Source organism: Sphaeramia orbicularis, chromosome 5 (assembly GCF_902148855.1).
Source record: "Sphaeramia orbicularis chromosome 5, fSphaOr1.1, whole genome shotgun sequence".
Lineage (NCBI taxonomy): Eukaryota > Metazoa > Chordata > Actinopteri > Kurtiformes > Apogonidae > Sphaeramia > Sphaeramia orbicularis.
The window spans coordinates 51024315-51051739 of NC_043961.1; the positions used below are offsets into that span (position 1 = coordinate 51024315).

The following is a 27425-nucleotide window of genomic DNA, read 5'->3' on the forward strand; positions in this document are numbered from 1 at the left end:
CATCCTGGAGGGGGTGGGGTGTGAAGTGGCTCATTTGCATTTAAAGGGCCAGCGCTCAAAACGACCTTTCTGGTGTCATTACTCAGAAATAGGGTTGAAGATGAACCTATGGAGTTGAATTAATGAAGAATTCAGACCCAAGCATAGCATTTACAGTTTATGTAGACCACAGGGAAATGTTTTAAAATGCATAATTCCATTTAAAAAAGCAAAATATCACTCCTTTACGTGAGACCTAAAATGTTTAATAGTTAAAGATTTTTCATTTTGTCTTTTTATCTTAATGATACTGGATCTAAAATGTTAAAATTAATCCTAAAATGAACTGGGAGCCAATATAGTTCTGCTAAAACCATTGCGATATGTGCTCTTTTACTGGAATTCTGAACCACCTGATTGAGCAGTGGAGATTGAAAAGTGGAATAATTTTTAACAGATATTCTTAGTCCCATGAGTAGAGTTTTCAATAGGGTGCCACCGTTAGTTAGATTGCCATTATTATGGACAATATTGCAACTTGCATTTGTGATTTGAGTGTGTGAAAGATTACATAAAATACACAGAGTACTGATATTTTTAATCATGTTTTGTTTTTTTGTTTTTTTTTTAATTTACACATATACGCTTAATGTGACTTTCATTGTAGGTTTTTTACACAGTATCTCTTTACTCAGTGTCACTGCATCTAAAATATTACCAGACACACATTAGACCTTTAACTTGCAACCTGTTTAAGTAGATAAGTATCATTGTGATTAACCCTCCGGTATCCGGGTACACTTTTTAGGCACACTTTGCACTTCATGTTAAAAAACTTAATATTATTTTTCACAGTTTAAGTAAGGTTAGAATTCAAAAGTTGTTCATTTTTGCATGATCTTTAAAATTCTGGCCAACAACTAAAATTTGCACATTGTAAACAAAGGAAAATTACAATACTAGCATCTGTCTCCCAAGTGTGCCTAAAATGCACTATTTCTTCCATTATAACCACTGTTTTTGATCCGAAAGCCATTAAGGCATAAATCCTGCTTTTACTGATATCTGGGCTTCATTTGAGAGGTGAGGGTTTAAATTAATTTATTAACGTTGTTAATGTTGCTGTTATTCATTGACATATTCCAGGCTGCAAAAATCAAATAATATGTAATCCAATTTTTATGTAGTATTTTGAAAAAAAAAAATCATATTTTGTGTTTTTTGCATCAAAAAATGTAGTGACATCATGATGAAAATAGATCATTTAAAGGGTTAAAAAAATGTAAAATTAATGATTATTTGATATGTATGATTAGGGCTGACCTTGATTTACAAAAATAAAATCAAATTAGAGCAGAAAAATAAATTAATATATAATATTTGATAGTTTGATTTATAGGTGTGCCATTTTGGCACACTTGGTGACAGATGCTAGTATTTTTGAACATTTGACCTCGCACCAAAAATAATAATGCAAATTAACAGATGTTGCTGTTAGTCACTGACATATGCCAGGCTGCAAAAATCAAATAATATGTGATCAACTTTTTATGTAGTATATTAAAAAAATAATTTTTTTTTTGTGTTTTTTGCATCTAAAAAAATGGTTTGTTTACATTACAAACACGGCATTTAAAGGGTTAAAAAATGTGACAGTTATTGAGTATTTGGTATTTTTATTTACGGCTCAAGTTGATGAAATAGAAAAAAGTGTAAAAGAATTAAAACCAAACTGTATGAAAATGTTTTTTGACATTATTCCACAAGTGTGTGAAAAACGTACACTTGGTGCTTAGCAAGGGCCTTGCTGGACGGGATACTGGAGGGTTAACTGTGCAGTTCTCAGTTACATTAAGCGCCTTATCGGCAGGTTTAGTTTGTCAAGTTTATTGAAGTTACTGAAGTCAACATTCATTCTGATCTAAGAGGTTAACCCTTTAACCCTTTAACCCCTAACGTACCTGTGGTGCTCATCCTGTATGATTTATTTTAAATAATGATAAAAATTCAACCATTTGCTCTCAAAGTCGAATTAAAGTAAAATTTCAAAACATACTGACAGAATAGACTTTGCACTTTTCATAGACATCTGAGCATGCTCAGTGCACCCCCTGCCTCCTGTGTAATGAGGGGGGCAAAACACAGAACAGTGAGTGAAACCAACTCACTATAATAATAGTTTTTTGGGTTTTTTTTCTTTTTTCTTTTTCTTTTTTTTGTTACACCATTTTCCTTGTCATTTTTTGTTTTTACTGTTGTTTACAGTGTTGTTGTGACTTTCTTTTATTTTTTCCATTACGTTTTACTAAGTTTTGACCATGTAACTGCCTTCTGGAGTTCGACCAGGTGCCAAAAAGTAGCTGAACTGATTAAAAAAAAAAAAAAAAAAAAGCCCTAAAACAAAAACTACTGGGTGAAAATTCAAATACTTGTTTTTCAGTGTGTTCCAGTTCACAGTTCATGTTCAACATCCTAAATCTTTCATGGATGTACATTCTGAGTGCCTTATTCAGTAAAAACCTGTAAAACTTGAATTCCTCTCTGTCTTTTTCTATTATTCCACCCTTTTTTGATGCTGAAACACACAGTAAAGCAAAACCACTGAAGAAAAGGAACACAAGCACATACTCACAGCAGTTTTTGTGACACTTAAATAGATGCAAATTCCCAGCAGCTCGTTTCATTGAAATTATGTCTCAGGAGTTAAAGCGTTAAAAGATGCAACTTGGACCTTGATACAGCTTAAAGTTGTATTTAGATGTCACTATTCAAAGACAAGGCTGGCACAGATTCTCCCAAATACGGTAGATGTTTGTGGCAGATGTGGAGGCTCACCCTGAAATCTTACACACAGGTTTTTTTCTTGTCCAGCCCTGACAAATGTGTGGCTAATTTATTTCAACACCGTGTTCAAGGTATTTTCAAAACCTATTGACACTTCACCACACATTGGTATTTTTGGTCTTCCAGAAGAGTACACCCGATACTCTGCAAGAGAATTGGAAGTAATAGCTTTTACCTCCCTAATTGCTAAATGCCACCTCCTTCTTAATTGGAAATCTACAACAGCCCCCTCCAGCACACAATGGATTAGTGAGATTCTGTTCTTTTTAAAAGTAGAGAAAATTAGATATTCAAAATGGGGAAACTTGAACAAATTCTACTTTAAATGGCACCCGTTTATGGATTTTTTTTTGAGACAGTAGTCGCTTTTCCATTGGACATCTGCTCAAAACCTTACCAATATTTACTAAATGCTGAAAAAACAGAAGTGCGTAATGTCGGTTTTTCCATGAAATCACAAATGCGATGATTTGTTTATCTATTGTTAGATGACACGAGAAGTCATTCCATAAACATGGCGACAAACGAAAATATGGTGTTGATTTACAGATATATTCATTATTATTATGTATTACCCCTCTATCTCGTACTCAATTAAAAAATGATTGGGTTTCCTGGTGTGTCCACACATACTGCGACATGTTTCTTCTTCTTCTTCGCTTGTAACATACGTCAACATCCGTTTTTTTTTTATTCACCTGACTCTAGTTGCAAAAAAAGGTTTTTCCATTGCAGTTTTGCATGAGATACCATTTGTACTACGCCCGAAAAACCACCTCTTGCCAGCGCAAAAACTTTTAATCGAGAAATGAGACTTTTGGCGAAATTGACGTTTTTCCATTAGGTAAACTAGCGGCATTGTACCTGTGGTTCCTTGTACGGTAGCGCCCTCCTGTGGTGCTGCAGTGGCATTGCACCCAAACGCCCTCCTGTGTCCCGTGTTTGCAACATCGATCGGACATCGATGAGACGGACACTGGACACGGGGCGGGGCCAAAAGGTGTATTATATAGTAGGATTTTTATGCGCAAGTTATATTTGTGCAATTTGAGGGTCAATGGAAAAGAGGCTAATGTAATTCCCTTCCCCATCTATCTATCTATCTATCTATCTATCTATCTATCTATCTATCTATCTATCTATCTATCTATCTATCTATCTATCTATCTATCTATCTATCTATCTATTATTATGTTTATGTCACCAGTTTAATTATTTTATACAGACGATGTCTTAGTATTCTTTTCATTGTATTGTTTGTTGGGTTTCATTGTTATTTGTTCCTAAAAAAAAATATGCAAATCTAAACATAATGGTGTTTGTAATTATGGTTAATGTTGACATCAGTGTGCCCTGGTATTTGTATGTACCTTTAATTTTCTTGTATACACTTAAATAAAAATATGAAACCAAAAAAAAAAGATGCAACTTGAGTACACCAATGTTTATAATAATAATAAAAAATAAATAAATGTTCTAAGGGATGCAGTTTCAGATATCCAGGAAATGAGCAGTGGTTCAGGCTTTGCTGCTCATTTGTTTTCTCTGCTCTCCCATTATTCCCAGCCCTTCCACTTGTCCTAGTTGGAAGGTGTATTTGTCTAGTACTCCTCATCTCAGCTAACCCCAGGAGCAGGTCTAATCTTCACCTGTCACCCCAACCCCTTCAATACTTTAATTAGTCTGCACGCTACACCAAGCTGCTGCTTCTCCAATCAGCAGCCCATTCCACAGGCAATCTCTCCATCGCCATGAGAGGCTTTTCGTTAAGGCGGCCCGTGGCGTTTTATCACTCACATTGCGACCCCTCTCTCTCTCTCCCTATCACCTTCCCTCTCTATTTCTCACTCCACTCCCTCTCTTCCATCTCCTTCATCATCAGTCCCTCGAGTGACTGACTGAGTTGTTAGAGGGGGTGCAGGCTTTCTTTGTTGCAGTCCGAGATTAGAGATCTGGTCAGCGTTCAACTCGGGGGAGCGGTCTGGAAGTCGCACAGGTTAAGATGGAAACAAGTGCGAGCTAATCTGACAGCTTTTCACTCCTGTCTGATTTCAGTGTTTTGGGATCTAATGTAGCCTATTTGTGTAGAACCTTTCACACTCCGAGGCGTTTGACAGGACTTGATCTCAGTAAAAAAAAAAAAAAGAAAGAAAAACAACAACATTAGACAGGGTGCTTACGCGGGATGAATAAGAAAAAAATATTTATTGATGTTTGTTGTTGCAGAACAAAAGTAGAAAACACAGTGACAAAGTCTTCAGAACATGATCAAACATCTGGACAAAAGGCCTACAAAAAAAAAAAAAAAAAAAGAAACAATCAGAAGGACAACACAAGATCTGCTATAATAAGACTAAAAAATAAAAATAAAAATGAAGAGACATAAGTTCAATAAAATGCATCCACCATAATCTGTTCACACAATAGTTTGTTACGGGATAACAACCTTGACCTTTAACCTTTTGCCACTTCTTTTCACCGTCTTTTCAGTCTGTCCTTGAATCCACGTGAATGTTTTTATTATTTTAAAGCATTCTGTCGGGCCGTTCTTGAGATACTGTATTCTTAAATATAATGTCCATGCGAAGAGAGCTGACTGGTAGTTTGTTAGATGATCATGTTCTATTGGAGGTGATAAAAATATCCAGAACACTGAAAAACTGCATGGATACAATATTAACTAAAGTAATAACCCAGATAAGAACTCAGGTAAGAACAAAATCAGTAATTAGGCAGTTTTATCTTTTGAGGATATGAAATGACATTTAATGCAAAAAAACAAAAAAAAAAAAGTCCCACCTGGATTTAACTACTTATCCGATCAAGCGAAAGTGAACATGAACATGAAAAAGTACATTTGCATACATCATTTATCAAATGGGCTAATTTTTTAGCAAAACATTTCTATTTTATGGAACTGTTATTCTTTTTAAAATACCACTTGTAGAAAAAAAGTTACAACCAATTTTATTGATTGTACTTTTTACACCATAGCCATAGCTTGAATTCGACACTAAAAAATATATCTAAAAAATGTTAAAATTTATTCTATCTGTTGATTATATAGATGACTGTTAAGTTTCAAGTATTAGATTTTCATTGTTTTGTTCATATTATTTCTATTTATGAGTCTGAACATTTGTGAGTTGCTTGAAAGGCCCTGTCCAGGTGTTACCACAAGAATACCAATTTTCAAGTTACTTATAATTCAGATATTTGAGTGAAACTTTAAGAAAGAAATGATCTTTTGATACATTTCAGGTGATGCATACAATGGTAAAGAGTCGTCCACATGTTACTATGGCAGCCTGTCCACGTGCTACCACATTTTCATGTCAATAAAACAGAGACTTTTCAATATTTTACTCCAAAATTTATTTTCAGAATAGTTAAACATAATTTCTAAAAGGTTTTGTCCTACTTGATATCAATTTCTGTTGAGAACCATATGTTTTGAATGTCTCCTTAAAGCTTCAAAAATTTATGTCTGTTTCAAGTCCACGTTTGACATTTTTCACCGACTTTAACACCATAATGTTAAAGTGCTTATAAATACCTACTCAAATATGTGTAATACATGCATGACGGAGACTGTTGAACACAAAATGTGTCCACATGTTACTGCTTGATCGGACCCCTCAGTAAATAGTTCAGATCCTTTCCTTGAATATTTACCGCAGTATTAAAATGCTTCATCTGCAGCAAGTTCTTTAACTGATGCAGTAGCTTCTTATACAACCATCAGTTTGATAGAGAGCATAAAGATTGGACTGTGTTTCAATAGATAAATGTCATGACCCTGTTCCAGAGAAGCTGATGAAGTGATTACCCATCATGCCTAGTGCCTACAGTACAAGCCTGTGGGTGCAGAATTATGATCTGAGGTTTCTTCAGTTGGTCACATATAGGTTCAACATATTATGTGTCTAAAAAATACATTTAAAAAAAAGGTTGTGTCAGTGTATTTGATTTCCTACAAATCCCTGGAAAGACAAAAACTGAGTATTTTCTTTGTTATGTGGCATAGTTATTTTTTTATCCAAAACTATTAAAAATATAAGTTGATCAAAACACTGCACTGCTTGATGCAGACATGTTTATTCATTTATTCATTACAATAACCTTAGTGATTGTAGTTTATGTGTAAAATATAAATAGGGCTAAAAATATCCACATGAAAATACTGTAGCCCTAAAAAATACTGAGTTCACTTCCATCTGTCTTATTTAACACTGGTTGTTTAGTGTCACTTGTTCAAGCAGAGCACTAAATGGGAGTCTTTTTGCCAAGTATACTAGTTTTGATTTTGTCTGTAAAGTATTAGTCTTTCAGTTTTTGGTAGCTTTTGGTATTTTTTCCTACATCAGTATTTTCTCTGTGGTGTCTCTGTGTTGACCAAACTAAGTACAGTCAAATACAAAACATTAACCTTTTTTTTCTATTCAAGTAATTCTCTAGGCAGCTGCTGTTGCCAAGAATTACAGGAACATTATTGCATTTGGTGGCTCTCCCTGTTTTTTACAGCGTTAGTGTTCCCTCACATAAGCACCGTTTCCCTTCTCGGTGTTTTATGATCCTTGGTCTAAGCTGCCCTCGCCCTCTCTTCAGCCCTCTCTTATTAGAGCGTTGTATCGAATCAGTATTCCCATCAGTAGCCTACAGGGGGATGTGTCCCAATTAATGTCAAGTTCTGTTACGCAAAAGTGGTGCCCACGTGAAAGCGTTCAGTAAGGCTAAACGCAGATTTCACAGCTAACAAGCTGATCATTTATTTTCAACCCTAGGCGGACGCAGATAGAGGAGATTCTGCTCTCAACAATTTTACTTCTCTGAACATTCTGTCGAGAATGACTGAGTATTGAGCTGTGGATCTATGGATGGACCGTCAAACACCGTACCATCGACTTACTTGTGTGTATGAAGATCCACAAAAATACTCATAGAACACAACATTTTGACACACAAATAATGAGGCACCTTTGCATTTTAAGGATTTGATAATTAGGTCAAATATGCAAATAGTATGTAAAAGTATGTAAATAAGACTCATCTGAGGATTGGATCCTAGTTGCTTTGTATTCCCAGATAATGTCATTTACAAATGCACCACTGAAAAGACATAGTTTTTGCACACATTCACTAAATATGAAAAGGTTAGTGGTATTTTTCACTCTTTAAAGCTGCCAGAATGTCAGTTTTAGTGGTCGTCAGATTTTTGTGCTGAACAAAGGGCATCGTAGTGATTCCTTTGGTGCAACACAAAAACTTTTAACAGAGAAAAATTAGAAGTGTAATAATGACACTTGACAAATATAGCTGCAAGTGGCAATAATGGGTCCAAGCAGGAATCACATTTAAATGTTGTAGAACAGGAAGATCTAGCATGAAGACCAGGTGACTGAAGAGAGAATTGTCTCTGAGTTATTTGGGAAGGCATTTCCCAGCATGCACAGCAGAATAAATATGTGGGAGATATACATATATATACATTAATGAAACTGGAATGAAAAAATCTCGGCAACTCAGGGAATATAAAACTGATAAGAAGTATTATTATTATTATTATTATTATTATTATTATTATTATTATTATTATTGTGTAAATATGCAGCAAGCAGTAAATCTCATAAACCACAATTTATTTCGGTTAATGAACTACTGTCTCAGTTTCTTTTAACTTTAAACCACCCTGGTACCAAAAAATCTCTGGTTATCTTGGACAAAAAGCTGCTTGTTCTAGAGATTTCTGGACCAGTGGTGGCTCTGGACTACTCCATTTAGGCTGCTTACAAGAGGGAGGGTCACGTCATTTAAATTAACTCACCAGTTATGTTTTGGATGGACGGACCAAACCAGGAGAAAGGAAGAACTCACCAAAAAGAAGGTTTGAGGTTTTAAAAAGTTAAAACAATAGCTTGATTTATTGCTTCAGGCAAAAATAGAAAAAGTTACAAAAAGAATCTAGCAACAAACACACATTTTGTCACAGAGAGAAAAAGAAAAAGCCGCCCGAAAAAAAAAGAGTTTTCTTTGTTACCTTTTTATAGTCTTTAGTGACTCTTGGAGACTCCCATTATTCAATGACATCATTCGTTGTAAGCTTATTATTGGTTAATGATAGTTACTAGGCAGAACATGTCAGTTCACTCCATAAGCTAATTCTAAAAAAAGCATATGCTTTTGCATGTGCACAGCTCTTGCTTAACACCTGCACTATTAGGCTAGCATTTCTTGGCCACAAAAATCCCCAGGTACAAAATCTGTTTTTTCTGCTCGACTCTCTTTACCACAATTCCTTTCTAAAGATGTAAAATTAGATCTTTCTCGTTGCAATTAACCTTTTCTCCAAGTTCAAAACAGACAGCTGTGAGTTCATCAAAACCACACACACACAAACCAAACCTGACTGTTCAGTACCTCTAAGAATAAAAATATAAGATACAGTTGGAAAATATAACTCAGAATATAACTACTTAGATCTGCAAAAATAAAAGATTCTTCAAACAAAACACCTTGTAATGTAAAGATTAAGCAAACAACTTATAACATTACATTTCCTCTTCTCCATTTTGGTTCATGATGTATGATGCATGATGCTGCATGATCTGACATTTTAGTGCAAGATTTAAAGTCACACATTCAACTTCCATTTAACGTAAGATACGTCTGACAATTGTTATTTCAGACTTGCGATGAACTGTTTACCACACTGCAAAAGCATCAGCTTTACATGATACATTTTCCAGATATACTTGAAGGCAGCATTTACATTCAGTTCTAAACCTTGTGTTGTCATGATAGTTGGTTGATGGTTAAATTTGCTATGTTTTTTACTTTAAAATCTTTGGGACGATAATCAAAAAGCAGTAGCTGCTCTATGTTATGCTTCTATTTCTGAGCACAGCCGCTGCTTCTCTAAATTAAAGTCAGAGATGCAGAGTAAAAGTTCAACAGAACATGTGCATTTGTGAATAAAGACGCTTTTATCCTCGAATGTGATTTGCAGCAAAATAGAAGGTGGTAACACACAAGACTTTGCAGAAGTCTTTTAACCTAGAATATTCTAGTAACACTTGTACACACATTTGTGAAGTGGTGAGATCCACAGCACCACAGAGGACATTTGGCTTCAGCAGTCAGTGTTTTACAGGTAACTAGTTTTTAACACACACACACGAGGATGTGCACATCCTCACAGTGTTGACCACAGTGACTGGTTCCAGCCGCAGTCGGTCAGAGAGGCTGATGTTCACTGGTCTCGCCTCTCTGTCTATTTAATAATTCAACACACCTGAGCAGAAACACATTTGCCCTATCAGCTCCTGTTTGGCCAGCAGAGCGTGGAGATAGCGTTACAAGCTCCCAATCTGCCTCCCTCAGTGCCTTTAGCCCCCCCCACCCCCTTCCCCTCCACTTCATACCTCTGTCTCCACTGTAATAAAACTTAAAGCATAGATCCCCCCCCCCCCCCTCCTCCTGCATTGGCTATTGTCTGTTATGACGTGTGGATAAAGTAACATGGAAAAACACATCTGCAAAGCACAATTCAGAAAAACACAAAGTAAAGATTTCAAGTGTTAATCTGATTTAAGTTTCTTAGATGTAAATATGTGGCATGTACATTTCTGTCACAAAAGATCTTTCAGTCAAAACAATAACAAAAAATTTAAACCATAACAACATCATGAAATAACATTGGATCATGGAAGTTGATGTTTTCACCTGCATTGCAGATTAAAATCTTTCTGACTCCAGCAGAAATCCTATTTACAGATGTATCCAATCAAATCAAGTTTATTGTCATTTTGCTGTACATACAACAGTAGTGCAGACAAGATGAAAGAGTGTTTCCCCAGGATCCAAAACAAACAACAATTAAAGTATAAATAAGATATAAAGTGTATAAAAGGCATTAATGATGAATATTCACATGGTGTCTTATAAAATAGCTGCAAGAGACCAAATGAAACAGGCTGTTACTTTGAGTAAAATTACAAGATCCTCTGCATTCGAACATTATAGAAAACATTTAATTATAAAAGTCAACAAAATATACAGTAATGTCCAAAAGTCTTAGGCCAACTTTAGATTTGTTATTTTTGCAGGGTTGAAATCAAGGTTATAATAGTTTTGGATTTTTCATTATGGTTTAGTTTTATTTAGTTTTGACTTTTTTTTTCTCTAATTCAGTTCGTTTTAATTAGTTTTTAGAGCAGGTTTGCTAGTTTTTATTAGTTTTCGTTATTTTCTAAATGCTTAGTTTTAGTTTAGTTTTAGTATTCATTTTAGTTTTGTCATATGTTTTCTCTTCTTCTCCGTCGTATTCAAATAAATCCCAGACAGGACTCTGCTGCTTTCTCCCAACTTTAGTCTCCATGTTTCCAGGTAGAGTGGGGACCAGAAGACGACTGTAAACGACAAGTGACCACAAGTGACGGAGCGTGAAGTGTCATATGGTGCTGCTAGCTAAAATTGCTAGAGCGAAATAAATTGAATTCGTATCAATCTGACATTGACATAGTTGAAAACGAAGGGAATTTTATCCATAACTTTTATACGTTTTAGTTAGTTTTGCAAGCACACAATGCAGTTTCACTTAGTTATAGGTTTTTCTTTTAATTATAGTTTTTATTTATTTCAGTTAACAATGTTTTTTCAATTCTAGTTTTCGTCATTTCATTACTTTTCGTTAACGATAATAACCTTGGTTGAAATCAGCATACATATTTATTTCATACTTCTTAAAACTAATTTTTCTAGACTTGCCTTTATGTTATGCTGTCTCCTTTTAATGTTTTTTATGTTGAATATTTAATTTAAGCCTGTTGTGGTTATTCATTTATATCGACATACATGATGTTTTATTCCATTACTTTATTTTTGCATTGATTTGACAGCATCATGTCATGTTATTTCCACCCTCTCTACTACGATTCAAATTTATTCGGAGTGTCAGGTTTTCACTTTTGCTGTACGTATCTCTTTTAATGTGTTGTGTTGTTTTCTATGTTTTAATGTATTTGCTTGCATCTTGTTTTTTTTTTTTTCTTTGTCTGTCAAAGCACTCTGTAAACTCAGTTTTTAAAGGTGCCATATAAATAAAGTTATTATTATTATTTATCATTATCTTTTCCGGGAAATTAAGGACATATATGTAAAGACTAAAAAGACACACAAAAAAATCTGAATTAAATGGGTTCTGAAGGTGAAAGTCAAGACATCTGACATGTGTTGAATAAAAGCTGGTACAAAGCATCAGAAAATCAATACAAGAAACTGAAACTTTAGTTTTTCCTTCTGTACATAGTTCCCATATGTCCAAACTGGATGTTAATACAGAGACTGAGAAATGCATATGTGTGGTCCTAATGTTGGCGTATGACTTTTGCACAGTGCTTTACAACATAGATCTAATTGTTTATTTGATAATTTAATTTCCATTTATAGCACGTCATGGCAAAATACAGCCTGAGAGCCAGAACCATCTTGTGACATTCTCAAAGATAAACAAATCCCAGGCTCTTAACTCCAGGCTGTCACACAAGACAGAGTAATCCTTTCTCTGATGGTGAATTAAAAAAAAAAAAACTGTCCATGCTTTTATCACAATGCAGTGTGTTTCTTTTGGTTACCTGTGCAGTGGTACATGTCAGACAACCGGCAACATGTGGGTTAAATTCCATTTGTATCTAAGTGTTTTATGTAATTCATCTCTCCACTATTGTCAACATTTCTTAAACAGAAACTTTTTATTTGAAACTGAAACCAAGGTCATCTGAGCTAGAAAATTGTAGTATGATGTTATGTACTTTTCATAATGTATCACGATTTTATGTTTGACTTAAACTGTCTGATGTGTGGCCCTTTGTTTCCTTTTTCTAAGTCAGTACAGCAGTGTGGAGGAATATGCTGCCTGCTGCTACTTTAAAGTTAAAGGGGTCATATTTTGCTAAACCCACTTTTATTAGTCTTTGGTACATTTGAATTTGAACCCTCCAGGTGCCGCAAAGCTATCTTTAAATTAATTTAGGCAAAAATTAAGTGGATTTCTACAACCCACTTTAATTCCTTCTTAATTTGTTACGTCTATAACTAGTTACGTCACGACATTTGCACATATAAGGTCAAGACTTCTAATTCTCAGAGTATTCCATAATTGTTTGTCAGCAGCAGCGATATTAGTTTATACTGAAAATACAGTTGCAAAAAAAATTATTAGACCATCAAAAGTAATCAAAAACAATGGTTATTTAATCAAGTACTAACTCCTGTGTGTATCATGTGACTAAAACGGACAGAAAAGAAAACATGGAATGCCTAAAAGCTCTATTTTTGGCAGTACAATGTCATAGATGTTGATGAAAGAACTTGTGATTTTTGGTTATTATCAAGAAAACATGGAAAATGGCTAGATATCAGCTCTGAAATTAAACCCTTATGAGCTATTTTTGTTGTTATCATTATATTTGTCCAAACAAATGTACCTTTAGTTGTACCAGGCATTAAAATGAACAAGAAATTGAAAAAAACAAGGGTGGTCTAATAATTTTTTCCACAACTATATGTCCAAAGTTCGAGCCGATTACCTAAAATCTTCAGTTGTTGGTTGTATTAACGAACACAAGTGGCTGAATGGGGCAGAGAAGCACGGTCAACAACCTGGAGGGGGTGGAGCATGAAGTGGCTCATTTGCATTTAAAGGGCCAGCGCTCAAAACGACCTTTCAGGTGTCATTACTGAAATAGTGTTGAAGATAGACCTGTGGAGTTGAATTAATGAAGAATTCAGACCCAAGCAGAGCATTTACAGTTTATGTAGACCACAGGGAAATGTTTTAAAATACATATTTCCATTAAAAAAAGAAAAATATCACTCCTTTAAAAAGACACACGACAACAAATATCTAAAAATTCACTTTTTGTGTGTTTCCCTCGTGTATAAATGTGATTTATTCGACTAAATCCGTTAACTGCTGTATGTGCACAATTACCACATACAGTCTCATTGTATGATTTGCACACATGACAGTCATTTACCCTTTAAATATCATCACTGACATTTTACACATATGCACTTAGCAAGGATTTAACACAATCTAGCCTGCAGTTCTGAAGTATTCTGACATGCAGATGCAGTTCACGCTGTAATCCATGGAAAATTCCTGTAAGACGCGATTTAAAAGATGGCATTGGTTTTGTCGGCCTAAGCAGGTTTGGCAGGGTGTCCCAGAGCCTCCAGGCCTGGATGTTTCGTTTTCACTCACCTGCAGGTGTGTGTTACTCCTCTGTCCTTTTTTTCACTTCCCCTGCAGCTAACTGAGGATGGGGAGTTGCTTTCATCTTCTCTTTCTAGCTCTTCTCTTCTCCAACCTCTCATTGCTGTATGCAGTGCAGAGAAATTATTACATGTGCTGATTAAAGTGATTCGGGAGATGTCAAAAAATTGTATGGGACAAATATAAAAGCAAACTAAGCAATAATGACCAAGAGGGGAATATATCCTTATTTTAAGCCCAAACTATATGTTATTCACCTTTAAGTAACTTTTAACCTTTAACCTTTTAGTAGGCATTAGTGCTGAACAATATACAGAAAAAAATCACACTGTGATTCTATTGACAGATATTTTTGGGTATTTTCCCAGTTGGATCCATGACAAACAGATATCATAACATTTAGGCTGGCATCAACACTGCCTCAGTTCTTTATTCATTATGGTATATTGTGAGCTATTTTTTATATTTAAAATTTTAAAAATGCAAAAATTGCAAATTTGATATTTCTTTTGAAACATGAGTGGACCTGAGTTTTACTGAATCATCCTGTCTCATGCCATATTACTACTCAACCAAACATTTAACCCAAGATATTTCCTTAGAGGTTTTGTAACACTCTCCAAAAATAATGTCCCACTTCTGCCACATTTACCACTTCATAAAGACTAATTCCTTTAACTGCTATTCTGCTGTTTATCAGGATCACTAGATTACTTTTACTGCAAAAAATAATCTTGTCTCTGAGAAATTAGGCTTATCTATTTTCAGAGAATGTGTTGTACTTTGCTTTCATAAGACGTTCCAGTTAACATTGACGAGATAAAACAGTGGTTTGTGTAATACCCCAGCAGAGGAATAAAGTGTTTTGCTTCTTAAACACTGAGACCATTTGCATGACATCTGTGCTTATCTTGTCTATTTTGTCATTTTTTGTGATGGGACTGTTTTTTTCCTGCGGGTAAAATTTCACTTTATTTTTTAGATTTCAAATTTGCTTACCTTTCATAATGTATCACGATTTTATGTTTGACTTAAACTGTCTGATGTGTGGCCCGTTGTTTCCTCTTTCTAAGTCAGTACAGCAGTATGGAGCAATATGTTGCCCGCTGCTACTTTAAAGTTAAAAGGGTCATATTTTGCTAAACCCACTTTCATTACTCTTTGGTACATTTGAATTTGAACCCTCCAGGTGCTGCAAAGCTATGTTTAAATTCATTTTGGCCAAAATCGAGTGGATTTCTACAACCCATTTTAATTCCTTCTTAATTTGTTACGTCTATAACTAGTTACGTCACGACATTTACACATATAAGGTCAAGACTTCTGACGAATATTTCTCAAAGTACGCCATAATTGTTTGTCAGCAGCAGCGGTTGTAGTAAACTTTTTTTCCTGCGGGTAAAATTTCTCTTTATTTTTTAGATTTCAAATTTGCTTACCCCGTTGGCAGATTTAAATTCTTTAAATGAATATGAGACAGTTTTTCACATTTAACAATGCTTGTCTTGTTTCTAGTAGCACTGTTTTTTGTCCGTGACTGTTGAAACACGATGTCTTTTCTATCGTTACGATGAAACAGAAATGGAGGAGATATTTTTATGCAATGGCTTTGTGTTTAGCTGTTGCTTCAGTGGGCTTCAGAGCGCAGTGGACTGTGTGAATAAAGTGCCTCAGATAGATGTAGAGGCTCAGGAGACACAGCAAGAGAGAGGTCCATTCTGGTGAGAGGCTAGTGGTAAGTGGTGGGGCAGCAGGAGGCAGTTAATCTGAAGTAGGTGCCACGGCAGATGTATTGAAAGGTCCTGTTGTGCATCTCGCACACCTGAGCACCTAAGCCATCCATTCAGAGGGTTGACTACACTTCCCAGGGGGTCGGTGGGCAGCTGTTCCTTCCTAGTTCAATGGTGCCATGCTGGCCTACCTGTGGCTTTGCAGCAGTCAGTGTTCCCTTTGCTCACGGTGGCTCTCCAGGGAAATCATCACACTCCTGGCTCTCAGCCCATTAAACAGACATGTGTGTGTGTTTGTGTGTGGATGTGTGTGCGTTTGTATGTGCGTCTGTTTGACCGGACGCCAGTTGAGACCGCAATCCCCGTCTGCAAATGAACAAATGAAACACCAAATGAATGAAAATAGAGAAGCAGCGCTTTCAATAAACGTCCAGGTTTTTCCCCACAGGGTCACTGATTCAATGCATATATAAGCATTCCATCTGCTTCAGGCCATTAGAAACTTCCATTAGTTTTGCAGAGTTTTGGTTTCACTGGCTGTTTATCAAACCGTGTTAGCTGTGTAATCATATCCAGTTTTTCAAACTCGGGCTCTGACAGCAGTGTAAACCCTCTCAATATGTATTATCTGTGTCTGTACATCTTATGTAACAAGCAGGATTTCTAGCTGCCAAACAGTTTTTCAAAGCCCGCCTATTGTTGAATCTGGATTATAATTTATCACTCAGCTGTGAGACACTCATACAGTGGGCCAACATACAAGGTCTGCTTGATTATGGTTCTCCATTGTGTCGGGGAGCAGCTGGGGAAAATGACATTTTTCAGTCTGGAGAGGGTTATTGCCTACTTTGGTTATGTTCCTATCCTGTGGAGTGTTGTGGGGCATAAACACTGTTTTGTTGTAATACTAAATAGTATTTACACACCTTTTAGGGCAGATTAGTATAATCTGTAATTATTATTTTCAGTTGCTCCATGCTTTCTAACCCTCTCCTACTTTTAGGTATACAGTATAAAACTATTATTATGCAAAAACTGTGTGTTTTCTCTGGGTTCTTTTTTTTTCAGTCCTCTTAAATCTTTTCAGACAAACTGCTCTGCCAAGATGTTATCATTTTGTGTCAGATCACCTAACCCCAAAGCATTATTTGAATCTACAAAGACATAGTTTTTTTCTTATCTGTTATCTGATTAAATTAAGTTGGTATCTTGCACTTTCGATTTTGCAGACAACCGTATTTCTGTTTACATCCACCTGAAGTTTTCATGTGTCTGTAATATATAGTACTCACCTTCTGGGCTTTTAAATACCATCAAACAAAGTCATTATAAAGAAAAGCTTTTATATTCAGAATCACCTATCTTGAAAGGCCTCAATCCCATTGAAGGTGTTATGTTTAACATTATACGCTATAGTATGTAAATGCACGCAGGGTTTCCTCTGATAGCAAACCTGTTATTACAAACTGACCTCATCTCCAGCTCCCTGCTCTCTTTTCTGCAGCGGCAGCAGTTTCAGGTCTAACAACAAAGTGCTGATGGCAGGTGAACCTTTTTGCCTGCAACACCTGACTGTTAATGTACAATATATTACACACCAAGTCCCTGAAGGACCTGCCAATGGATACTCAGTCCTTTTAATTACAGCGCTTCTGCTAGGTGGGGAAGTTATGAAAAGAACATAATTTGGAGGGGAGAAAAAAAAAATTAGTGGGTCTGGACAGTTTTCACAGAAGATGAGGCTTTTCTTTTGCTTCTGAGAACTGGCTTTAACCCATAAAGACCCAATGCTACTTTTGTGTCAGTTCCCAAATGAAATATTCTCTATATTTAACCTTTTTTAAGTGATATATGACCATTTAGTGTAGTACTGTCCTCTATGTTTTGCATTGTTCAGTGTAAATCATGCATTTTCTTAAACTGTATTCACTGATCATGTTGATATTCATTAAAGCTCAGAGTAAATTCAGAGTTTAGCAGATTAGAAACAGAAAAAACTGAAGAAAAAACTGACCTTTTCTGCAAAATATATCATTAACTGAACATAAAAACAAGTGTTTGCATCCACTGTCATTGATCCAACTCCATGGGTTTTACTGATGAATTAATGTTGTAGAAGATGATGGTGTTTCCACATTCACTACGGAGCCTCTGAACTTCCAAATGGGTCATATCTGATGACCATGAAAAGATGACAAACTGCATTTACATCAATTATTTACATGTATTGATTGGATTAGTGGATCTACAGGTATAATAATAATAATGATAATGGATTACATTTTTATAGCGCTTTTCAAGGCACCCAAAGCACTTTACATTATTGATCCATTATTCATTCGCTTTCACAAGGTATTAAACTGTTTAGATCAGTAGATGGTTTTGGTGGACTGTGGATGTTTGGGTCTTTATGGGTTAAAACCCCGGCTTACAACAGAGTCTATTTTATCATTTTGGTGCAAACTGTAGATTTGGATTGGAGTTGAAGACAAAGAGTCTGACAGAGATGTTGGGCTAATATTTCACTAAACTTTGCTCAGAAAATATATATGTAATATTTACAGGCAGAAGCCAATTCAAGGCCTTGGTATTTGTTTAAAAAAAAAACTTTATTAAGACCCTTGACAAGAAGATGATGAAAAATCCTCTCTGCCACATACTGAAGGGCACAGTCACAGTGAGTCACAGTCTGATTTGCATAGCTTAGACAACAGACAAACTGCACAAATCATTATCATATAGTGGGGGAGGTGGCAGAGATGGACGAGGTATGTTCTGCTCAGCTCCCTCAAGGAACCTGTGGAGGCCCTGACATGATCTTTGATTAAAGCACAGTGTGGGTGAGGCTTGAGCTGTTCCCCGCTGAGATGACTGAGTTGTAAAGAGGCAAGGTTGTAGGTAGGCCTGTCACCATTTTTACATAATCACCTTGATGCAATTAACGGCTCTTCTTTTGTACATAATTATAAAACAGGATGAACCTAATAGAAATGTCATATATCTGTCACCAGCTCTACATCATTTTCCACCAATTGAAAGTTGCTCAAAGACATCATCTTATTACATCCTGTCCTTCTGTTGCAGTTTATCAGTAGAAGTGCAGAATTAGCACCATCACCTGTTTATCTCAAGGCACTAAACTCCTTTTAGTAAATGTCACTAATAGTCATAGGATTCATATCTATATATTTAAGTAATTTTTGTTGCTTCTACCTTGTGCTGCTTCGGTTACAACGCCTAAAAGACAAACAGAAATCTATTTCTCTAGGTGTGTGTACGATGTGTTTAACAGATATACAGATGACACATACCTTGACATAAGTAAAGACAGAGAGAGAAATCAGGGAGAAAAGATGCTGTCTAATTAATGAGATGCCTGAGACTCTGATAAATACCAACAGGGGTGATGTGATGTTCACAGAAAGAACCAGAGGAAATGTAAAAATACTTTTGCTATCATTCCTTGAGTACATTTCTTGTACTTAATGAGCTTGTACTTTTGCTTGAGTAAAAAAAAAACAGTTCTGTTGTGTGAGAAAAGAATATTTTCCTCTGAAAATATACTGTGTATTAAAAAAAACAGAATATTAAATTACCCAAACAACAGTTTGCCACAAGGTACATTTTGTTTTGAAGTTAAAATGAAGATGAATATTGTATTACATTAACATACAATATGCATGAGTGAAACTAACAGCATGGAAATAGGTTTATTCAATCATCCAAACAATATTTAATCTCTCATACACATGTAGAAGCTTCATTCACATTATAGCAGAGTGACAGAAACAATCAGTAAAACTGCAGTAAAACTAAAGACTAATTACTGAAACAAGCTTCCGTAAAACACATATTGAGATACAGTATGACACAACAATACATTATATTTTATAATTAAACCAATATTTTATGTAGAGTTTGGAATTTATTACAGATAGGGTGTTTGTCACAGATGGTATATGATAAGGGTGTTACACATCATATAGCTTAATATACAGGATTATGAGAATATGATATGATGTGATTTGACATGTCCACATGTTAACTCAATTTTGCTGTTTTTTTCCATAAGAATCAGAGGTTTTCGAAGTGATAATCTCGCTAATTACAGTTTTCAGCGTGAACTCGTACTCTTTTGTTTATCCAAGGGAAATTAGAATTTAATTATATTTGCGAGACCTGTTTGGGCCTGTTCCCCCTCACACTCGCTCTATTCCTCTCTGCAAACAGTACATTATTAATGCTGGAAAGCAAGCCTCTTCAAACAAATCACATACTGTAGCATCAGACACAATATTTTTTATTTGATGTCAGCCACTTGTCAGGATGATTTGATTAAAAGTCTGGCTTATGAAGCGGGCATCTGCTGTTGCTTCCCAGTGCACAGCTTCCTTTTTATATCCTCCATCTTGTATAGGGTCCATCTTGTTTCGACAACCACTGGTTAAAAACTATTCTTGACATTCTTCACTAAATATACATTGGTTGTCAGAAGATAAACGACAAGCACTGTGACAGTATTTTATTCCTATACTGACTGTTTTTACCTCATTTTCACATATACAGATTTTTTTCTTGCTTCGTGAACATATGTAAGCACTAACCCAGCTGAATTGTCAGGCACTAGACATTTAACATCTCAAAAATAGATGATTTTTGGAGCTGTTGCTATAATTCACTTCAGTATGAAGCACTAAATCAAGTTCCTAAGATGATCCATATACTTTGAATGAACTGTTCAACCCTACAGGGATTAAAGCGCTTATGTGAGATGAATTATTACCAACATCACTTTGCAAAATATCACCTTTTAGGTGTAAATCTTCATGTGTACTTCTATCCTCAGTGTCATAAACCAGCTCAGTGTTGATGCTGTTTGTCTGTGTTATAGACATGCAGCAGAGAAGGTTTGGTCATGTAATAACGGTGATGTAATGACGTGATGCTTAAGGTCTGCACTCTCACTTGGTAAAGTGGGTCAAGGCTGGGTATCGACATACAGTAATTGTCCTTCATCGGCCAAGGTGTCCTTGTGCAGGAAATGAATATTCCTCTGTCACGTACAGGGTCAGTTGATGTGTCCTTCAGATTTAATACCCCCCATTACATCAGCGCGGACACACCTGCATGCACACAACTCATTTACACAGTGTACACATACCAATAAGTACATACAAATACAAGACACGTACCAAGAGCACCCAAAAACCTTCAGCAGCAAGAGCCTCCTATTAATTCATCTGAAGTGCAACAAAACACATCTTCAGTCTCCAAGTGTCAGCGCTGCCTTCAATGAAACTGGCCTTGAAACTGATTCTGTATGATGACACACACAGCAGTTCTGTCTTTGTCCATTCATCCACGCCAGGGACAGCACTGCAGCAAAACCAACAGGAACAAATTCACTGCACTAAAGGAACTTGCAAAGAAATCAATTCATAAACCACTCATCAGTGTTTTCTTTGTTTCTGAAGGCAGCAAAGGTTTTTACAGAAATCAATGTGGGAAAGAAACCACTGAATATAAAAATGCAATTAAAGTGTAGAATGTGAAAACTGTAAGCCACTAAGCTTAACTCTGTGAAGTCAGAAACACAGTACAGCCTTTAAGAAGTCAAACATAAGTAGTAACTATTATAGCTAAAATGTGTCTGTTGGATGCAAAGAAATAAAGGGTACAATAATGAAATAATCATGTAATATGATGAAAGACCAATGTTTACACTGAATAACTACAACATTATTAGAGGCAACTCTTTCAACGCAGATCTCCTTATTACAAATTCAGCCTTTTGAATGTAATAATCTGTAGCTGTCTGAAGTGTGTTCTCCCTGTGTTGCTCTGCTTTCTTTACTTAATACCTCAGTAAAACAAAGGATAGACAAACTACATCCACCCGACACACTCATTTTTTCTGCACGCACAGCTGGTGTGTTGATTTCCAGTGATAAACATCGATGTCAAAATCTAGCTGGAGTCATTCAGCGAACACCGCGCATCTGGTGTGTCAACTTTATAACAAATAAGTGACATTTAGTTAAACATTTGCTTTCTGTAATCTGATTTATGAGATTAAACACCACAGTGCACACATAAAGTGCTTGTGAAACTTCACTGTCACTGTTCCAGCCAACTGATAAGTCCTGGAACAAAACAGCCTCGATCACTTCACAGTCTTGTTTGTTAAATTTACTGTTCATGTGAAAAAGTATTTGAATTATCCCAGTAATTTCTTACCTTATCTTTATCCTCCCAGGCTCCCCAGCTCGGCACTCTGATGGGTGTCTATTTGCCGTGCATCCAGAACATCTTTGGCGTCATCCTCTTCCTCAGGATGACCTGGTTGGTGGGCATCGGAGGCGTCATCGGGACTTTCATCATCGTCTTCATGTGCTGTACCACAGTAAGTGCTTCACCTACTTTTATTTTGGGCCTTCTGTGGAGGCCTGCTGGTGGGGCAGCAGGTTGACCTATTTTTAATCTGGAAGCTGAGGGTCACACATTTAAAGAACACATTGTATACAGCATGAGAGTGGACTTTGTAGGCCATTACTGATAGCATTCATCATTAGAGGAGAGCAATAACCGAAACTTGGAACCAGTGTGAATTTCCAGATTTCACAGATGGAAGTCTTGTTATCAAAATTTATAATAATAAAACATATCATGAATACCATATTTTATTTAAAACATAATCTTGAGCTCCTAGAAGCATTTGTTATAGATAGCTGAAACTTCTAATAAATTGCCAAGAAATACTTAGTTTGACTAAGAAAATAAATAAAACTTGTAGAACTAGAAATCAGAGCTGATCAATGTGGAACAGACGAGTGACTGCAGATGGAAAGAAACAACTGCATCGGAGCCAGAGTAGCACATTTTTAATCAAATTTGTTGGATATTAGATTAAACATATATCAATACTGGTAATTGTGAAAATGCTGAATATCAGATCTGATAGTAAGTAGACCAGTCTGATAAACGGTCAACCCCTTACATGAAACAGTAACAGAGATTTTCAGAGCAGATATTTTGTGATTTTTTTTTTTTTTTTTTGTAAAAAAAAAAAAAAAAGGCAAAGTGCAGGTTTGTGGTAACATTACTTGTGGTTCTGTTTCATTTTGTGACACAAAGCCATTCCACTGAACCAGTGTATACAAATCCAAAACATGAAAAGGATACATCTACATGGGACATGACCGTTCTTAATATTACTGTAAATCTAATGTCTGATAAAGGTCTATTTGATGCATTTATATAATCCTTTTTTCTTTATTGTGCACTAATAGTGCATTCAACCATCTAAAGCTTTATTCATGTCAGAAATCTAGGCCATTGTAACCAAATAACTCGTAACAAAACAAAAGTTTCCCTCAAGGTATGTATGAACAAGGAATCTGCCACCCTTTCATCACATTGTTTTAAAGATGCTGCACATTCAATCCATGAAAAGAACAAAATGGATGATGACAGACTGTGATGTTCCCTGGTTCCCATTAATGTCAGTGCCACAGAGCTGTAGTCATGTGTCAGTGTGACTTTGGTGTTGAACTGACACCCTGTCGTGGCCTTGAGATTGGAATTACAGCAGACACTGTCCCACAGGATCGACGGCGGTGCTGTCAGTGATCTGAGTGGCTGTTACAAACTGATTGTGTTTGACTTGTTTGATGCATTTGATTGTCAGGGAACATATAGTGTTCCTCTTCACTGAATGCCTAACATCCCATCTATTCTGTAAAAGGTGGATGCATTTTGCCCTATGCGCTGTTCTTTTTAAAACATGACAATGTCCCATACCAGTGACAAAGCTCTCTGTCCCACGACAGGAAACATCCCCATGTTTTAGACTTGAATTAGCTTTTCAGTAAAAGGGACAACAGAGCGTTGCACTTGCCATTGTCCAATTCAATTCAGTTCAAAGTGTGCATCATGGTTTGTGTATCATTTGTGTGTATGTCTTCTCTACACTACACTGTATGTCAGCATGTCTGTGTGTTTGTGCAGCCTAGATTTTCCTCCAGCTCAGTGTGTATTTATAGAACAACCCCCTCAAATCCCAACCATAGCAAACTTGCCTGCACTGACACTCAGGCAATATGCTTCCCAATCATGTTTGCAGTAGATAGTGTGTAGACAGCTTTGAAATAACATACTCATGAAAGATGGTATGCTTTTAAACTGTTTTTATATTGAATGTTTTATTCACTGAAAATGTGCTGAACCTTAATATCCATGTTAGGATATTAAGTATCATCATTAATCCTTTCACACATCAGTTACTTAAAAATACATCAGTTTTTCATTACTTATAAACAATACTTAAAACATGTATAAACAGATTTTTAAATATCTTTAGTTTTGAGTGAGATACACTGCTGTCCACTGCAGTGGAAGCTGTGCATCAGTGCTTTAAAATGCACTTTAATTTTAAGCATTATTGTATTTTTTTTAGCACAAAAATAACCACAGAGGTCTGTCTGCAAAGGGACTATATGAGTGATTTAGGAATACATGTGTACTGTCCTTTGTCCATTGTGGTGGACATCATGCATATGCATGCATGATGCATATGCATCATGTATATGTATATATTAAGTAGTTATCTGTCAGTTTAGTGAATTGGTTTGTAATGATTAAATTATTTGCTGAAAAAAAAATTGAGTTATGAATTAATCTGACTAGCGGCATTGTACCCATGGCTAAAACGCCCTCCTGTGGTGCAACAGCGGCATTGTGTGCAAACGCCCTCCCGTGCTGCAACATCAATGGCACACAGATGGGACGCTGGACGGACACAGAACGTCGGACACAGACCGTGCATTATAGTAGGATTAGTCATGCAGTATTGCATTGCTATAATATACTAGTGTGGAATAGTACCCCTAATATTATAGTTTTATTTAAAGTATTATAGAGGTATATAACTGTTCATTGTAATATAAACTATGTATGAAAAGGTAAAAAAATAAAGATAATCAAACTGCTGTCAATTAAACTGACAGTGAGACTTTATGGTGAAATAATTTATTTCAGGGAGCTTGCTAATTTTAAATTAATTTCCATTTCCTAAAGTAGGATAAAAAAAAAAAATCTGTTGAATAGGATGGTATTTGGTTTTATTCTAGAAATAGCATAAAAAATGATGCAGTATAAAAAACAAAAGGAAACAGATTCAGGCTCAGTTGGCAGTGATTCAAACGTTCACAAAAACACACAGACACTGACATTTCCTTACATGTGTACACAAGTTAGTGTGTTCTATTCCCTACTTCTTCGCTCTTTCATTTTGTCGCTCCATTTCTGTCTGTCTCTCTCTTACACATCCACCTCTGTATGCATACGCACAAACACACGCACACACACACACACGCACACACACACACGCGTGCGTGCGCGCGCACACACACACACACACACATCCACATTTCTTATCAGTCACACCAAGCTCATTGCAGGGCCCTGGGGCGATAAGCCTGAGCATGAACGGTGTGTGAGAAACCCCCACCTCTCTCCTCCTGAGCTCCTTACATAACACGTAACCACCCAGCCCTCCAGGGGTTGCCGGCAACACACTGCAGAAATGTGTGTATGTGTATGTGTACATACATGTAAGCATGTACACACATTCAGTGATCCCTACCTTAGTGAAATCCACAGGACTTGAAGAGCCAAGGAATCACGCATGTGGTTGAGTTAGATAATCTACTACAGCGTGAGCCCATGTTTTATTCACATGAGTGCATGATGGGATATCACTAACGGAGCACTTTTCATTAGATGCTCAATCACGGCTGCACATATCTGTAGCTGTCAAACACTTAACACCGTTATTTTTCCCGTCACGGAACATTTTGACAGAACATTAACAAGACGCCCTACCCTTGCACATTCTGGAAATCATTATTAGGCAATATGAATAATGCGCCTCCATGACACATTATACCATTAACCATGAAATTATACACACAACCAGCCATTTTCAAAGTCTGTATATCACTGCAGACAGCATTCTCCATGGTGGTATATTCAAACATGTGCTGCGTGTGTGTATTTTTAGCCCAGATAATGAGTGCGGGCCTGTCACTGAGATAAAATGAGGTTTAATATTCTAGATGGAAAGTCATCTGTTGTTTGGCCTTCCTCATTACTTCCAGGTCTGGAATCCAAATGCTGCTAGGGGAAGGGTGGTCTGCCCTCTCTCGTGACTCATTTAAATGCTAAAGATGCTTTTCTTCGTTCATCTCTTTCATTTGTTACTCTCAGCTCATTCGCTTCCTCCATTTCTTCAACCCTTTTTTTTTCATTTCACTGTCTCATTATTTCCCCATTTCTCTGCCTATCTCCCCCTCTTTACACCTTCCCATCCAATTTTTGTCCTTCTTTGCAGTCTCTCTTTCGTGCAGCTGCACCTCGTCCTCTTTTGCTCAGTTTCTATCCCTGATGTCTGTCTGAAACTAAAAATCACCTCCCTCTCCTTCACCTGACACTTTCGCCTTTTTCAGCACACCATCCATAGGGATTTCAAGTGATAAACAGCACACTGAAAATAGACTCACACTGTACTATTGTATGTGAATTGATGAAGTTGTACTTGACAAAACTATTCAGCATTTGCGTAATGAAGCATGCTAATGAAGCATGCTCTCAGGGCAGCGTGAAAACTCAGTTCCTGTCAAAACCAATTTCCGCTCCACTCTAAGGTCACCTAAAAGCCAAATCAGAGCGTAGCTTTGGGAAGAAACAGACCTAAAGTGTCCTTTGCAGTCAGTGTATAGTGTGGTGTATAAGCTGAAAGACTTCTTAAAAATGAAAATTGGCTTTTCCACTAAATACAGGCCTTAGGCCAAAACTGTCTCATGAAAGTTACGTTCTGACATAACTAAATGGCGACTCAAAATGCAAATGTAATGCTGTCTGCATTGCCTTTTGTTTCAAGATAAGAATGAAATACTAAGTGATAACTACTGACAGTAGCTGGCTGTGACAATAGCATTATTAGACAGTTTATTCTTAGGTTCAGGGACTGGCAGCATGTAGGTTTAAGGTTAGGTTAAGAGAAAACACCAGAGTTTGGCTTTATATGGAAAAACTCAACAGTATAATAAAAATGTTAATGTATTTATTAATATTAAAACCACATTCTTTTCCATAATGTTAGATTAAACACCTTTCACATGTCAAAGTCTTGTCCTTACTCTGGTTGTATGAAGGAAACAAAACAAGCAGATCTTTTCATGATGACTTACATTTCCTCAAGAAAATCAAGTCACTGAATACAATTGTATTTAAACTTAATACAGGTGACATATGGTTTCAAACAAAATGTAAGTAGAGATGCTATTAATTAACATTTGAATGGCATTTTTGGTAGACCGGCTTGCCCTCAGATCAGCCATATTCACAACAGTTTTTCAGTTGTTTATATTTTGCCCTCACCTCTGTCTTCGTCTGTGTGGGTCGTCTGCTGTTGGGCTTCAATCATATGAGGTGTATCCCAGGTGCAGTGTCGAGGCTGAAAACCAGTGGGCAGTCAGTACGTGTGACTTTGGAAGAAGAGGCACTGACTCAAGCTTTTACAGCATAAGATAGCATTA

The 27425-nt window shown here is 36.4% G+C and overlaps 1 protein-coding gene across 3 annotated transcripts in view; it reads left to right on the forward strand.

Moving 5' to 3' along the window:
* The window catches only part of slc12a5a (solute carrier family 12 member 5a), a 250325-nt gene that overhangs the window by 167384 nt on the left and 55516 nt on the right, over positions 1-27425 (forward strand). For all 3 annotated transcript variants that reach the window (XM_030133705.1, XM_030133706.1, XM_030133707.1), the window contains exon 4: positions 22085-22231. In XM_030133705.1, coding sequence (XP_029989565.1) covers positions 22085-22231 — 147 coding nt within the window. The remainder of the gene's footprint in view (positions 1-22084; positions 22232-27425) is intronic.